General features: G+C 39.3%; 1 protein-coding gene across 5 annotated transcripts in view; it reads left to right on the forward strand.

Moving 5' to 3' along the window:
* SEL1L2 (SEL1L2 adaptor subunit of SYVN1 ubiquitin ligase) overlaps nt 1-14773 on the forward strand; it is a 73448-nt gene that overhangs the window by 4211 nt on the left and 54464 nt on the right. For 4 of the 5 annotated variants that reach the window (XM_073339557.2, XM_073339562.2, XM_073339559.2 and 1 more), the window contains exon 2: nt 12971-13020. The exons of the other annotated variant lie outside the window; for it this stretch is intronic. In XM_073339557.2, coding sequence (XP_073195658.2) covers nt 12971-13020 — 50 coding nt within the window. The remainder of the gene's footprint in view (nt 1-12970; nt 13021-14773) is intronic. 5 annotated transcript variants of the gene reach the window in all.

Genomic DNA, 14773 nt, shown 5'->3' on the forward strand with positions numbered 1-14773 from the left:
AGTGTCCCCTGAAGAAAAGCACTCTATTTCAACCAGGTGACCATGAATTATATCTCACTCTCCTGAGGATAACACAGAGAGATAAAGAACGGATGTTGTTTGAATGCCAGCAAACATACACTGCAATGCTTTGTTCTACAGTGATTCCTGAGTACGTGTTACTGGCCTGGAGTGGTAAAGTGTCCTACCATGAAGGACGCAATAAGGCTGCCCTCCCCAGAAACCTTTTGCAAAGGCTTTAGGACTACATCTAGGAGAACCGCAAATGCCAGGGCAAAGTAATCCTTTCACATGCTTGCTTTTAAACCATGTATAGCATTTTAAAAGGTACACTCACCAGAGGTCCCTTCTCCGCCTGCTGGGTCCAGGAGGCAGCCTTGGGTGGGTTCGGGGGGTACTGGCTCCAGGTCTAGGGTGAGAAACAGTTCCTGGCTGTCGGGAAAACCGGTTTCTCCGCTTGCTTAATGTGAGCTATCTACAACCTCCTCCTCATCATCTTCTTCGTCCCCAAAACCTGCTTCCGTATTGCCTCCATCTCCATTGAAGGAGTCAAACAACACGGCTGGGGTAGTGGTGGCTGAACCCCCTAAAATGGCATGCAGCTCATCATAGAAACGGCATGTTTGGGGCTCTGACCCAGAGCGGCTGTTCGCCTCTCTGGTTTTCTGGTAGGCTTGCCTCAGCTCCTTCAGTTTCACGCGGCACTGCTTCGGGTCCCTGTTATGGCCTCTGTCCTTCATGCCCTGGGAGATTTTCACAAAGGTTTTGGCATTTCGAAAACTGGAACGGAGTTCTGATAGCACGGATTCCTCTCCCCAAACAGCGATCAGATCCCGTACCTCCCGTTCGGTCCATGCTGGAGCTCTTTTGCGATTCTGGGACTCCATCATGGTCACCTGTGCTGATGAGCTCTGCATGGTCACCTGCAGCTTGCCACGCTGGCCAAACAGGAAATGAGATTCAAAAGTTCGCGGTTCTTTTCCTGTCTACCTGGCCAGTGCAACTGAGTTGAGAGTGCTGTCCAGAGCGGTCATAATGGAGCACTCTGGGATAGCTCCCGGAGGCCAATACCATCGAATTGTGTCCACAGTACCCCAAATTCGAGCCGGCAACGTCGATTTAAGCGCTAATCCACTTGTCAGGAGTGGAGTAAGGAAATCGATTTTAAGAGCCCTTTAAGTCGAAATAAAGGGCTTCATTGTGTGGACGGGTGCAGGTTTACATCGATTTAACGCTGCTAAATTCGACCTAAAGTCCTAGTGTAGACCAGGGCTGTGTCATCATTACTGGTAATTAAAATTTGCGAGATTAGTAGTTTAAGTTTATTTCACTGTCATCACTTTAGTAATAATGGTGGCATCATTCTTGGATGGTTAGGCACCACTTCAGAATTTGTCCTACCAAACCCTTTGCAGCCACTGCAAAACAATAGAATGTCAGTTGTAGCAGTATATTATTATTATGGGACATTATAATCTTGCATTAGCACGTTACACATAATCCAACCTAATCCTCTGTTAGAGCCGCTTCCCTTTGTGACTTCTGACTTCAGAAATCAGTATGTCATTGGGGAAAAAAGCAAGACGTACAACTATTACCCTCTTTGCACTGCATTGCACAGATTGTAGGTTACAAATTAGTTTGAGCAATGTCAAATTTAAAGTTTTGTTATTACACAATTAAGATTTTGGTGTTTGGAACAAGTGCAGTTATTTCATATTTTAAAATAAAATCCTTGCTCGTTGTGGCTGGGCACCTTGGACCCAACTTTTAGATTTTAAAAATTTTTTATCATGATCTAAAACTGAGAATTTTTTTAATTTAAACCCCACACTGGACTGTAAACTTAAATACACACACACACACTCACTCCCCTGTACCATTTGCAACCCCCCATTGCAGCATTGTATTAGTTCATAAGACAAAATATGAGTATAAAGTATGTGAAGAAAAAAGTGAAAATTTCTACCTGACTTTCCAAGCTGAGAGAAATAAAAACACAAAACAACTAAGAAGCAGGCTATATAATGTAGTTTTAAAAAATATTTCGGTCAGTCAATCTGTTGTGTTATTATAGTAGTAGGGAAATTTGTTATTTTAAAATACTGATTTTAACCTCTACCTCAGAAATAATTTTGAAAAATGTAATTTAGCCATAATAAGTAGGTTGTACATAAGTTGTGTTTACTCTCAGTTTCCCATCTTGGGTGCAGTAGATTAAGTGAAACATACAGTTTGTAGGTTTCAGAGTGGTAGCCATGTTAGTCTGAATCAGCAAAAACAACGAGGAATACTTGTGGGCACCTTAGAGACTAACAAATTTATGTGGGCATAAGCTTTCGTGGGCTAAAACCCACTTCATCAGATGCATGGAGAGGAAAATACAGTAAGGATAGATATAGCAGTATATGAAAAGATACGAGTTGCCTTACCAAAGTGGGGGGGTCAGTTCTAATGAGACAATTCAATTAAAGTGGGCTATTATCAACAGGATGAAAAACCACTTTTGTAGTGGTAATCTGGTCAACTGTTTGAAATGAGCCACCCTGATTACCATTACAAAAGTGGTTTTTCGTCCTGTTGATAATAGCCCACTTTAATTGAATTGTCTCATTAGAACAGACCCCCAATTTGGTATGGCAACTCCCTTCTTTTCATGTACTGTTATATATCCTCCTACTGTATTTTCCACTCCATGCATCTGATGAAGTGGGTTTTAGCCCACAAAAGCTTATGCCCAAATAAATTTGTTAGTCTCTAAGGTGCCACAAGTACTCCTCATTGTTTATACAGTTTGTAGTTACTTTCAGATCAGTTTCACTTTCTAGTGCCTATACTTAACAGTGCGGCCTGCTTAGGTTGCAACCACTGCAGAGAAATATTTAAATCTAAACACACCAAAAATTGTGTTTCAATTACTTTTATAACAGTAAAGCAAAAACAACACCTCAATTAAAACTGCCTAGATAAACCTCTGCATCCATAGAGAGCCCAACTTACTTCATTTGTACTGTGCTTGGGCGTAAGGTTCCACCTTCATGGATCACACTGGATGATCAAGGCCAATAATTTTGATCCCACAATGAGATGGGTAAAGGTGGATGCTTGTGTAGAGCTCCATGGAAGTCAAGGGGGCTATACATGCAGACTCAGTTGAAGGGTTAGTATCTTAATTACCAAAATAAAATTTATAAATAAAACCTACATTTTAGGACAAAAACTATTTGACACTGTCACTTTAAAATGAGAATGCATATCTGTCAAATACATATATTTAGGTCTAATCCTACAAACACTTATATGCATATAAGTAACTTTACTCATTTGAGCAAAATTACTCATTTGCATAAGTTTTTACATGATCAGGCTTCTCGATAGTGAAACAGTCCGTCAGTCTTGAACAACCTAAAAGGTGATGAACAATTTAGCGAATTTGGACTTTTCCTCTTTTTAAATAATTCATCCAAAAATTGTTGAATGTTGTGATAATCTTTATTTTCCCCATTTACTTTTAAACTGCAAACGTAGTCTAAGAAGCAAAAATGCAGAAATAAATCACAAAGAAAATATTTTAATGGTATCAAGTCCTGTTATAAATTCTTCAAAAATGAGCATTATGAGATACTTAAGTGCAGGAAAAAATTGGACATCTCTGTAAGAGGTATAAAATGAATAATTTGCATGTGTGAAAAAATGTGCAAAATGTCTTTAAAAACTAAAACTCAGACATGTTGAAAAAGCTTGACAAGATATTGATAGGGAGCAAAAATGTATCACGTTGCAAAATCTGAATCAAATTTCTTTGGCTACATGTAGCAAATTCTGGTTTTTATTATTACACTGTTACAGTAACAAAAGACTGCATTATCCTAATAAAAATACACTATCTTCAATTAAACAAGTGTAACAGAAAATAATACTGAGGTCTTAAAATGCAGAGAAAAAAAATCGCATGATCAAGCTAATAACTTACTCTGTTAATTTATGACTTATTTTAGAGATATAATGAAAAATGGATTCCACCCTCCCCCCCCCCCATACTGATTACTTTTTAATCTCCAGACGGCTCTCATTATCAAGTCTTTGTTATAAAAAGTTGCAAAAATGACTGTGGGCCTGCTGCAGAGCTGACCAAAGTCTATGGAATACTGACTTTCATAGGGCTTTGGATCAGACACTGTAATCGTTCTAGTTAGTGTAAGAGAAGTTTGTTTGTTGGGTTTGGGGGGGGGAGGTTGTTTAATATACAATACGCCTGCAGAATGTTTAAAACAGGTCATTTGCAATCAAAACTAAAAGTTGAATCTTTAACTGATAGGTCCTCAATGTCAATCAATTTAGGAATACCCAAATACAGAATATTTGTAGTTTTTCTTGAGGGCTAGCTTATGGTGGACAAGCACATCATTGCCTTTCACAAGTGCTCCACTTAATACTTATAGTGCTACATGTCTGTACAGAAGTATCCTTGATCAGATCAGACTCACTGATATTTTTTTCTTTAAAAATACTGGTTTGATACAAGATGTTGGAAGGGAGTATTCACAGGTTAACTTCAACCATATTGTAACAAAACAAGATTTCTCTATGCCAACATAAATTTTAATGCTCAAATTACATTAAGCACACAGTATCCAGATTTGCAGCTTTTAAAATCCTGATTGCTGTTACATCTGCATGCAGCCAGTACATCATGTGTTTTTCAACTTCTACAGATGTTTACCTTTTTTTCCCCCCCTGAAGAAAAATTACTTTAATGCCTGTGGGATCTAATTGCACAATTTTAGTAATTTTGCTACAGACTATTTGGCTCATCCTTTCTTTCCTACATGGGGGCATTTTAAACTAACATTTTCAGTTTCTTTATTCTGTGTATTTGACAGTACTTTGCACAAAATTTCCTTTGTGAATATTTCCACCCAGCAGCAGGGAAGAGAAAAACATTTTGAAAATAACAAACAAAAAACAACACTGAAATTGGCTATGAGACTCAAGTGTAGTACCTGAAAATACTTTTAACTCATGTTCTTTTTAATCTAACTAGATTCAAGTTGATGGTTTCCTTTAAAATCTGCATCTATAATTAAAAGTATAGTAATCAGTTAGCACCTATCAAAATCTCTCTATATATTATTGTTCTCCATGGTTGCTGACTGTTACAGCCATGACAAGGGGCCTCAGCATCATCTGACTTGTGCCCCTTAGTTTGTTCCCGGTGAGGTCCGTGTTTGGAGCCTCACCTTCCTTTGAGCCTGTCAGCCCCTCAGTTCCTAGGCTTGTCATCTTTTCCAGTTGCCTAGATGTTTGGAGGCAGCCTGGTGCAGGGTTTTCAGCACCTTGCTACCCAGGCCTTTCTGCCTCCCCTTCCTTCTCTGCACTCTTGCCTTACAGCAGGCTCTATTTCTTTTATTGGTTGCAGCAGTGGGTGCCTGCCTCCACGACTGGAAGCTCCAAGCTGCTTGCTTGTAAACAGGAGGGACTCTCCTCCCCCTTCTATGTTCAATATGGGGGTTGGTGGACCCCATTACATATCTTCCTCACAAGACTGAAGCCCTACCTTGGCTAGCATAGGCTACCTCCCTGGACAGAAAAAATGGTGTTGTGAGGCAAGGTTCCTGCTCAGTGCTGTATCTGAAAGGTATATGGTTGTAGCAACATCTCATGTCTGGTTTGTTTCTTTCATCACATTCAGCCAACATAAGGGAACAAGATCAGTAACTAGTGTGAACTTGTTTCCTAGGAGGTAGTAGTACCACAGGCTCTTGATTGCCCATTTGGCAGCCAAGAATTCTTTTTCTATCACTGAGTACACTTTCCCACAGGGGGAAGAGTTTCCAGCTGATAAATGGTCACTAATTAAGTGTTCCTCGTTTTCTGCATGCCCAGCTTGAGACCTAGGACTTGATTTGCAATGCTGAGCATTCACAGCTGTAACTGAACTCTGTGGAGCTGTGCCTTGAACATACAAGTACCCTGAAAAATCAGGTCCTAGATGTATTATATTGGGCACCGAAAGTTAGTGGAAACTTTTTATTAAACACCTTTAAAATCCCTCCTGGCCAGAGGAAAAACCCTTTCACCTGTAAAGGGTTAAGAAGCTAGGATAACCTCGCTGGCACCTGACCAAAATGACCAATGAGGAGACAAGAGACTTTCAAAGCTGGAGGGGGGGGGGGGAGAAACAAAGGTTCTCTGTGTGTTTTTTGCCAGGAACAGAAAAGGAATGGAATCTTAGAACTTAGTAAGTAATCTAGCTAGGTATGCGTTAGAATAAGTTGTGCTGAATGGAATGTATATTCCTGTTTTTGTGTCTTTTTGTAACTTAAGATTTTGCCTCGAGGGATTCTCTATGTATTGAATCCGATTACCCTGTAAGGTATTTACCATCCTGATTTTACAGAGGGGATTCTTTTACTTTTTCTTCAATTAAAATTCTTCTTTTAAGAACCTAATTGCTTTTTTGTTGTTCTTAAGATCCAAGGGTTTGGGTCTGTGTTCACCTATGCAAATTGGTGAGGATTTTTATCAAGCCTTCCCCAGGAAAGAGGGTGTAGGGTTTGGGGAGGATTTTGGGGGGGGGGGGGGAAGACATTTCCAAGCAGGCTCTTTCCCTGTTATATATTTGTTAGACGCTTGGAGGTGGCAAAAAAAAAAAAAGTCCAAGGGTAAAAGGTAAAATAGTTTGTACGTTGGGAAAGTTTTAACCTAAGCTGGTAAAAATAAGCTCAGGGGGGTTTTCATGCAGGTCCCCACATCTGTACCCTAGAGTTCAGAGTGGGGAAAGAACCTCGACAACCTGTCCTTGACATTCACTAAACATACCAGTGACAAAAGTCTTAACCCTGCCTATACGTTAGTGGATATTCTTCGATCCTCAGCTCCTGAGAGAATCACTCTCCCTATAAATGAAGTGATATTGGAACCTGCCAAATCTCTGTGGAATACTCTAGTGTTGATAAGCATACCGACAAGAGATATTATGTCCTCATATGATGTTAGGTACCTTTTAATTCCCTGGTTGTGACTGTGGCAAATGAGAGTGTGGCACGGGGAGGTATAAGTCTACTCCTAAAGTCTAAAAGGAGACATCTGATGGGAGCAAGGGAGGCAGTATATTCAACTGCCTCAGGGCAAGTGTGCATTACCAACCAGCAAACATTATTGTTTAAATAGGACTTTGTAAATTGTGACATAACGTTTTCAGCACTTCCAGGGAAGAATTTCAGGCATTTATTGCAGAGGACCATTGGGTGGCCAAGACTTTTTTTTTTTAAAATATAAACACAGTCAGCACTGGACATGACAAGTGCTTTGTTCAGACTTACAGCTTCACCTGTGATGAGGAGAAGGGCCTTATGGCTACAGAACTCCAGCATAGCTTCGGAAGTTCAGGCCATAGAGTGCTTACCATTTGATGGTAGTTCCCCCCGAGAAAACTGATGAGACTTTTTGGACAAAGGGGGATTTTTTCCTAATATTTTGTATTAATACTGTGTGTACCTCAGTTTCCCTTATGTCCTGCATGGTTATCTAGGTGGTTGGAAAGGGTGGTTTATTTTTTGTAGTGATCCAGGTGATTGACACCTGGCTGTCTGAGGCTTCATGCCCATGACAAACCCAAAAGACAATGGCCCAGACATTTAGTGCCTAGCAACTAACTACCTAGACTGCCAATCCCTCTCCAGGAAACCAGCCCGTTTTGGCCAGCAGGAGCGGGGGGGAGAGGGGGGGGGAAAAAGCTAAGGAGGATGACCAGGTGACCCGTTTATCTTGGGAATCAGAACAAAGGATGGAGGAGGGGCCCTTTGGATGTGATATAGTATGGGTTTCTGGAAGCAAGATTCTCTTCAGGACTGGAGACAAAGAGGGGGCTCTGGGCTCAGGACTGACCCAGGTGGACTATGTTATAGCTTTCTATTCTTGATGCTGTGTTCCAGACATCTAATAAACCCTTCTGTTTTTACAACACTGTCTGAGAGTCACTCCAGTCTAAAGAGGTTGACGGTGCATTGCTCCCGTTGGGTGTACAAGTCTCCCTCAGGTGGCCAATTTAAGTGTGAAATGGGTGCTGAATGCTCCAAAGTTTGTACCTAGGAGGCAGTGAAGCCAAGGGGCTTACTCCAGTGAAAGAACAGGACCATAAGGGGGTTAACACTCTAAAGGGGTCCTTTCAGACACTGTTCCAGAGCCATGCGAGAACACCAGACCTGTGGATATGTGACAACGTTACATTTTTAAGGACTCCTGAGATCCTTTACCATCTTTGGGGGTTTACACCCAGGCCACAAAGATATTATTTTGTGGGTCAGCAACACCACCAGCAGCATTGATCTCAGCAATACTTTTGCTAGTCATTCTACCATGCTAGGCAGCAATGCTTCTCCAGAAAAGGAGAAATCACAGAGAAGATCTTCTGGGTCTAGTTTTACCCAACCAGCCTATAGTCCATCTTTGGGGAGGCAGCATATTGGTCTTTCATATCAAGAGCAACATGCCAATTGTAAACATTTCAACCAAGTCTCAATTTGGGGACAGGCAGTCTTGCTTCTACAGTGCTTGGGAAAGAACTACAGACAGATGGGTTCGAAGGACTGTGGAATCATGTTATGCTATACAGTTTCTTTCCATCCTGCCCTCCCATCCCACTACCCCATCTCTTTTCAGGGATGCTTCTCACAGAGCACTGCTTCTTCAGCAGGTCCAGACTTTGTGTGCTCTGGGAACTACAGAGGAAGTTCCTCCTTTTCATTGGGGGAAGGGGATTCTACTCTTAGTACCTCCTGATCCCCAAGTCCAGGGGAGAGGTAAGACCTATCCTTGATTTCCACAGTCTCAACAAATCTATCAAGTATATGAGATTCCACATTGTTACCCTGGCTACTATTCTTTCCCTGTCAAATCACAACTCATCTGCTGTTCTCAATCTTCAGGATGCCTATTTCTGTATGGTTGTTTTCGCAGGCTACAGAAAATTTCTGAGATTCCTTGTTGCCAGTCAACACTATCAGTACACAGTGCTCTCCTTTGACCTGTCACTCACCCCATGCATCTTTACCAAATGCATGACTGGTAGTGGCTTATTTCAGACAGAGGGGAATTCATGTCTTCCCCTACATAGATGATTGGCAGATCTGAGGAACAAATCCCCCGTCATGTCCACTTCACTGTGGACTTCTTGCATTGACTGAAGTAGATTTTGAACAAAGCAAAGTCAGCATTGACTCCAACTCAAAAAATGGAGTTCATTGGGGCCCCTACAAGTCTCTAAATTTGAAGGTCTTTCTCTGACATGAGCAATTCAGTTGAATTACTTACCTGGATTGTAACTGCTGTTCTTTGAGATGTGGGTGCAGACATGCAGTCCACGATCCATCCTCTGAGCCTCCAGCCATGGGTTCCAGTGCGAAGGAACTGAGGGGTGTTGTGGCGCTGTAGTCCCTCCCATGGCTATGTAAGGGCAGCAAGGGCCAAAAAGGGTGGGTAATGCTTTGACAGATACTGCTAAGTAAAGTTCTCTGGCTTCAGTTTGCTGGGTGCCTGCATGCCTGAGCTGAATATTTCTCAAAGAGCAACAGTTACAATACAGATAAATAAACCATCTTTTTTGCAAGAAAGTTGTCAATGTTTAAAGAGAAATTCATTTCTCAGTCAAAGTATTACTAGAAGCTGCCACCATAAAAACATGTTAAAATAGTATGCTTCTGAAGTACAGATTCCCTGTAAAAGTTTGTTAATTCCAAAAGTTATATGCTAAATGAGTTGTGTAGAATTCTACATTTAATATTAAATCTGTAATTAAATCTGTTAAATTTGTATTAAATGCTACAAAAAGGAAGAAAGCTGTTAGTTTTATGCTGCATGATAAATGACTGTAGTGCCCTATTTTCCCCCTTGCATTTGTGTGCATCACAATTTAACACCCAAATTGTAAGGTAAAGACATGATTCCAATTAGATACTATCAACTAGTTTTTATAGTTTTTTTTAGCCACACACAAGGATTTATATTATCCAATGTAACTGAACATTTAGTTTTAACTTTCAGTTGTTGACAGTACCTATTCAAAGACAGAAATTTCAGATTACTTCCTCCAATTTTGCCCTAATTTAAAAGAAAGTTACAGCTTTTTTGCTTAGCCCAGAATTTTGAAAGTTTGAAGCATATAATTAAAGTTATTGGTTCTGATTCTATAAAGAAAAGTTTTAATTTGTGACACTAGCACTGTAAAAGAGATATGCAAACATTTAAATCAGTTTACAACTTGTTTAAATAATAATAAAAGTAATTAATATTTTAATGAAGTCTTTTTGACCCAAATTCGGAATCAAGATCTGCTTCTGTGATCCCTGGGTTCATGTAGAGGCCTATTGATTTCCATGGGACTCTGTGCAGGCGCAAAGTCCATGCTAAAGGATTCCGATGTAGAACTGTGCTCTTAAATAGCAAGCATAAGATATTTACTTCTGACTGTTTAACCAGTATTTCTATCATGTTGGAAAACCAGTTTACATTTGCTCCGTTTGGGGTTTGACACTGCTAGTGTCACAATATTAGCTTTTAGTAACACGGCTACCTTCAAATATGCCAATATTAATTTAAAACTTAATGTACTTCCCTCCTCCCCCACCACTTTATTTATGCTGAGAACTGCATTTTACCTTTTGAACTTTCAAACTGCTGGGTGCAGTTTTCATGTAATGAAATTATGCCTTGTGGCAAACGGTATTGAGCATTAGTTAGTTACATCCCTTTGATCATTTATTCTGCTGTTAAATGTATAATTTGCTAGTTTGCTTGTCTTGGGCAAATAAAATAAACCTTTAGGCAGGTAATTACAAGTTTAGTTGGTTGACTTTTGTAACTGAAGGATAAAAAAAAGGAAATCATTCCCTTAGCTTCATTGGTTTTAATCCATTTTGTCAGGCAAATTTTTGGTCCATCAAATTATAATAATTCACCTGCCAGACAAAGAAAAATTTGTTGGTATATTTGCTCATGTATCTTAACATAAAATGGCATCTTTATAGTAAGTCATATATCCAATACCACAAATTACACTTAGCTAAAATGCCCATTTCTAGCCACACTAGCAAATAGGGGAATAAAGCATCAATTCAGTAAGGATGGAATAATTAAAGATTTTTTTCCAGGGAGAAGTGTAAGAGGCTTATCTTTCCGTTAAGAAGATTAATTGTATTTTCTAGTTTAGGTGCTAAACTGCATTTACTTAGCTTTTATCAAACACCTACCATTAATGTCAGTGAGTAAGTTTTCAGACTCTAAGGTCCCACCTACAGACTTTAATTTCTGCTGCTTAGGAGACCTTGTCCGCAGATCAGTCTTGCAGTGTAAATGGGAATGAACCATGTTTTCAGTTATTTTTCAAAAATACCTCAGATAAATAATATTACCTACGTTTTGGGACAGTTAGTGAAGTCATTTACAGATTCAAAAAAAATTAAATTCAGATCCAATAAATTGTGTATTGGTATGTAACTGTGATCCTATTTCAGAGTAGCAGCCGCGCTAGTCTGTATTTGCAAAAAGAAAACTAACAAATTTGTTAGTCTCTAAGGTGCGACAAGTACTCCTTTTCTTTTTGTGATCCTATTACCACCTAGGGTTATCTGAACCCAAAGCTGTGGTAATTAATCTTGGTTTTCCAGGCGGTGTCAGGAAATAAATCAGTTGGGGGACACAGCACCTCTTGTCTAATAAATTATTGGTACACACAAGAGTGCTTCCATTCAAAAAATCCTTGTTTTTATTGGTTACAAGGCATACATCTAAAATGGAAATAGTCTTAGGACTCCACAAAAAGAGTTACCCCAAGTCTGAGGTGGTATCAAACGACAGCAGCAGGGTTTCGGTGGCCAGCCTCTCTCCTAGCTGCTGGGGAGTTTGTCAGTGACTCCTTGTTGTTTTAAAAAAAAAAAAAAAATTTTACAAGCTTCTCCAAAGCAAACTCATAATTTCTATAGATTTTCTCAGAACAGAGCACATAACGCATAACCCCTACTAGACTAAATTTCCCTAGCAATAGCTAATAATAATTCATTCTTCTTCTAAGCAAAGTAACCTCAGAAAAATCATACAAACACTAGCACCCAGAATAAAGATCAGTTTTCCACACTCCCCACCGCTTCTCCTGAATCTGCCCTTTCACTTTATCTATCTTAGTTAGTAAAACTGTAGTTTACAGCTGTTAGTTCTGTCTGAGCCAAGGCCAGGTTTCTCCTGACACTGTGGTTCTCTCATTTCCAGCTTATGGGGGCTAAGTGCACAAGATGGCTGTGGGTTTTATCAAATCCAGTTCTCTTATAACACTATCACCTTTACACTTTTCCTTTCTTCCCCTATCCTATCTGTTTCTAGAGAGTATCACAATGGGGACCCATTCCTGATAGAACCATATTATAAATGTAAAGGTCAGACAGTTTTCCTTCTAAAGAAAATACAGGATTTTTTCAACATTACTGAAATAGTGACATGATTGTTTTTCAGGTTATTTGCAGGTGGTAGCACTGCAGGCTAACCACAGAGAGGCAATTCAGTTCATGCTTACTCATGTAGGGAGCTGCAGAGGTGACATCCATTATTTCAGCCCAGAAGCTGGAAGAGCTGTCACGGAGTCCTGCAGAATTACACTACACTTAAATTTACCTCCTAACCTGTAGTAAAGGTGATCTCCTCCAGCCCCTACAGTAGTCCCTGCACCAAGCCTGGAAGCCTTTGTAACTGAAGCTCTGTATAAGGGGTCTGTGGTGTGCATGCACAGTTGAATTTCATCTCTGACATTGTCCATATAATCTAACTAGGACCCTACTGAGATACTGGTATGTTAGAATTATCTGCAAAGACTCAGTTAAAAGAATAACAAAATGTGTCTCTATATGTAAGAGTACATTCTGTTTGATCAGAAATTAAAATAATAAAAAATAGATGTTCTGATGGCTTTTGTTATTTTCAGAAACAGAAAAAAGTTTTGAAAACCATAAGGAAAAAAATGTTTCAAAACAGGTAAGTACGTCTCAAGATGGAGTTTGTGGGTTGATTGCTTGGGGGTTTTCCTCCCAAGCAGACTATGCTGTGTAGTCATCATGAAATATGGACATTGTCTATTATTCTTTTAATCAATGTAAAATGTTTTAAATAAGGAATTTACACTAGTCTGAGGCCAGGGACTCACTGTGTTCTGTCGTAGACCACTGACAGAACAGCACTGAAATACTAGAGCGAATGTTTAAGCCCAACATCTCAGAAAACATTAGATTTAGAAAGCATTCTATCATGAGATAGTTGGAGATCCCCATTTTGCTACTACATTAATGGTGCACCTAAAGTGGGGAAGAAGCTAGATAGTAATCAGAATCATACAACTTTAAGGTCTGATGTCTTGCAACATGCTAAGTGTAGAAACACTTGAAGGACTAGTGCAAATGCTTTCAAGATCGGAAAGCCTTTCCCTGCACTAGTCCAGGGGTCCGCAACCTTTCAGAAGCAGTGTGCTGAGTCTTCATTTGTTCACTCTAATTTAAGTTTTTGCGTGCCAGTAATACATTTTAATGTTTTTAGAAGCTCTTTCTATAAGTCAATAATAGAGAACTAAACTATTGTTGTATGTAAAGTAAATAAGGTTTTTAAAATGTTTAAGAAGCTTCATTTAAAATTAAATTAAAATTTGGCCAGGACCCGGGCAGTGTGACTGTCACTAAAAATCAGCTCGCGTGCTGCAGGTTGCCTACCCCTGCACTAGTCTTATACCAGTGATGGGGGGGGGGGATCCCTGAAACCCATGTAGGGTTGTTCTAGGATGAGGATATGCAAACAAATTTTGAAAAGTGGCCACTGATTTTGGATTTCTCAGATTTGAGGTCCAATATGAAGGCACCTTGAGCTTGATTTGCTGAACATCTGCATCCCCCACTAAAATGAAGTGAGTACTCAGCACTTCTGACAGTCAGGTTCTAGTTTCCTGATTCAGTGCCCACTGAAGTCAATGGAAAGGATCCTACTGATTTCAATGGGTACCAGATCTGACTCTAGCAATCTGAGATTGGACTTCCCAAAACTGAAGCACCCATAATTGGCAGATACTTACCAAATGTGATCAATTATGAGTTTAAAGCTGCAGCTGTGGTATGTGTAAAATATGTTTATTAAATTTGCCTGGATAAGTTTTTTATTAGTGCACTTCTTGAAATGTTAGCCCATTTTGTGCAGAAATCTAGTTGAATTTTGATATTTTTACTTGAAATAAAAAGTTATTTGGAAGAAACTGTATTGTGCTTATGGTTTTGTTACAGAGAGAAATATTTTCATAAACCTCCTTTCAATTTTAATCTTTTTCTGTTAAAGACTTGTCTATTTTATACTGAATCATATTTGCTTTTGTAGCCATTCTTCAAGTGAAGCAATATACTTATTTCTTATCTGAAGATCAGTCTGAAAGTAATGTTCATTTATTAAATAATTCAGCTTTTTCTGTGGACGTTGCTTAGAATACATTTGAGAAATAAAACTGATTTCTGGATTGGTAAACATTAAGACAAACAGCAGCAAGAGAAATATTATGTTCAACATGGGAGACTCTTACAATTTATGAAACAGTACCAGAATTCTGCATTTGAACTCTGCATCCTAAATTTTTTTTAAAGATTCTTATAGTAGGTTGTCATAACTAAGATTGCAAAACAATTTCCATTATAATTTATGTTTCTGAAGTCAAGTGTCAATCTCTTATTTTATTAGTTGATAATTTCTATGCCTAGTT

Source organism: Lepidochelys kempii, chromosome 3 (assembly GCF_965140285.1).
Source record: "Lepidochelys kempii isolate rLepKem1 chromosome 3, rLepKem1.hap1, whole genome shotgun sequence".
Lineage (NCBI taxonomy): Eukaryota > Metazoa > Chordata > Testudines > Cheloniidae > Lepidochelys > Lepidochelys kempii.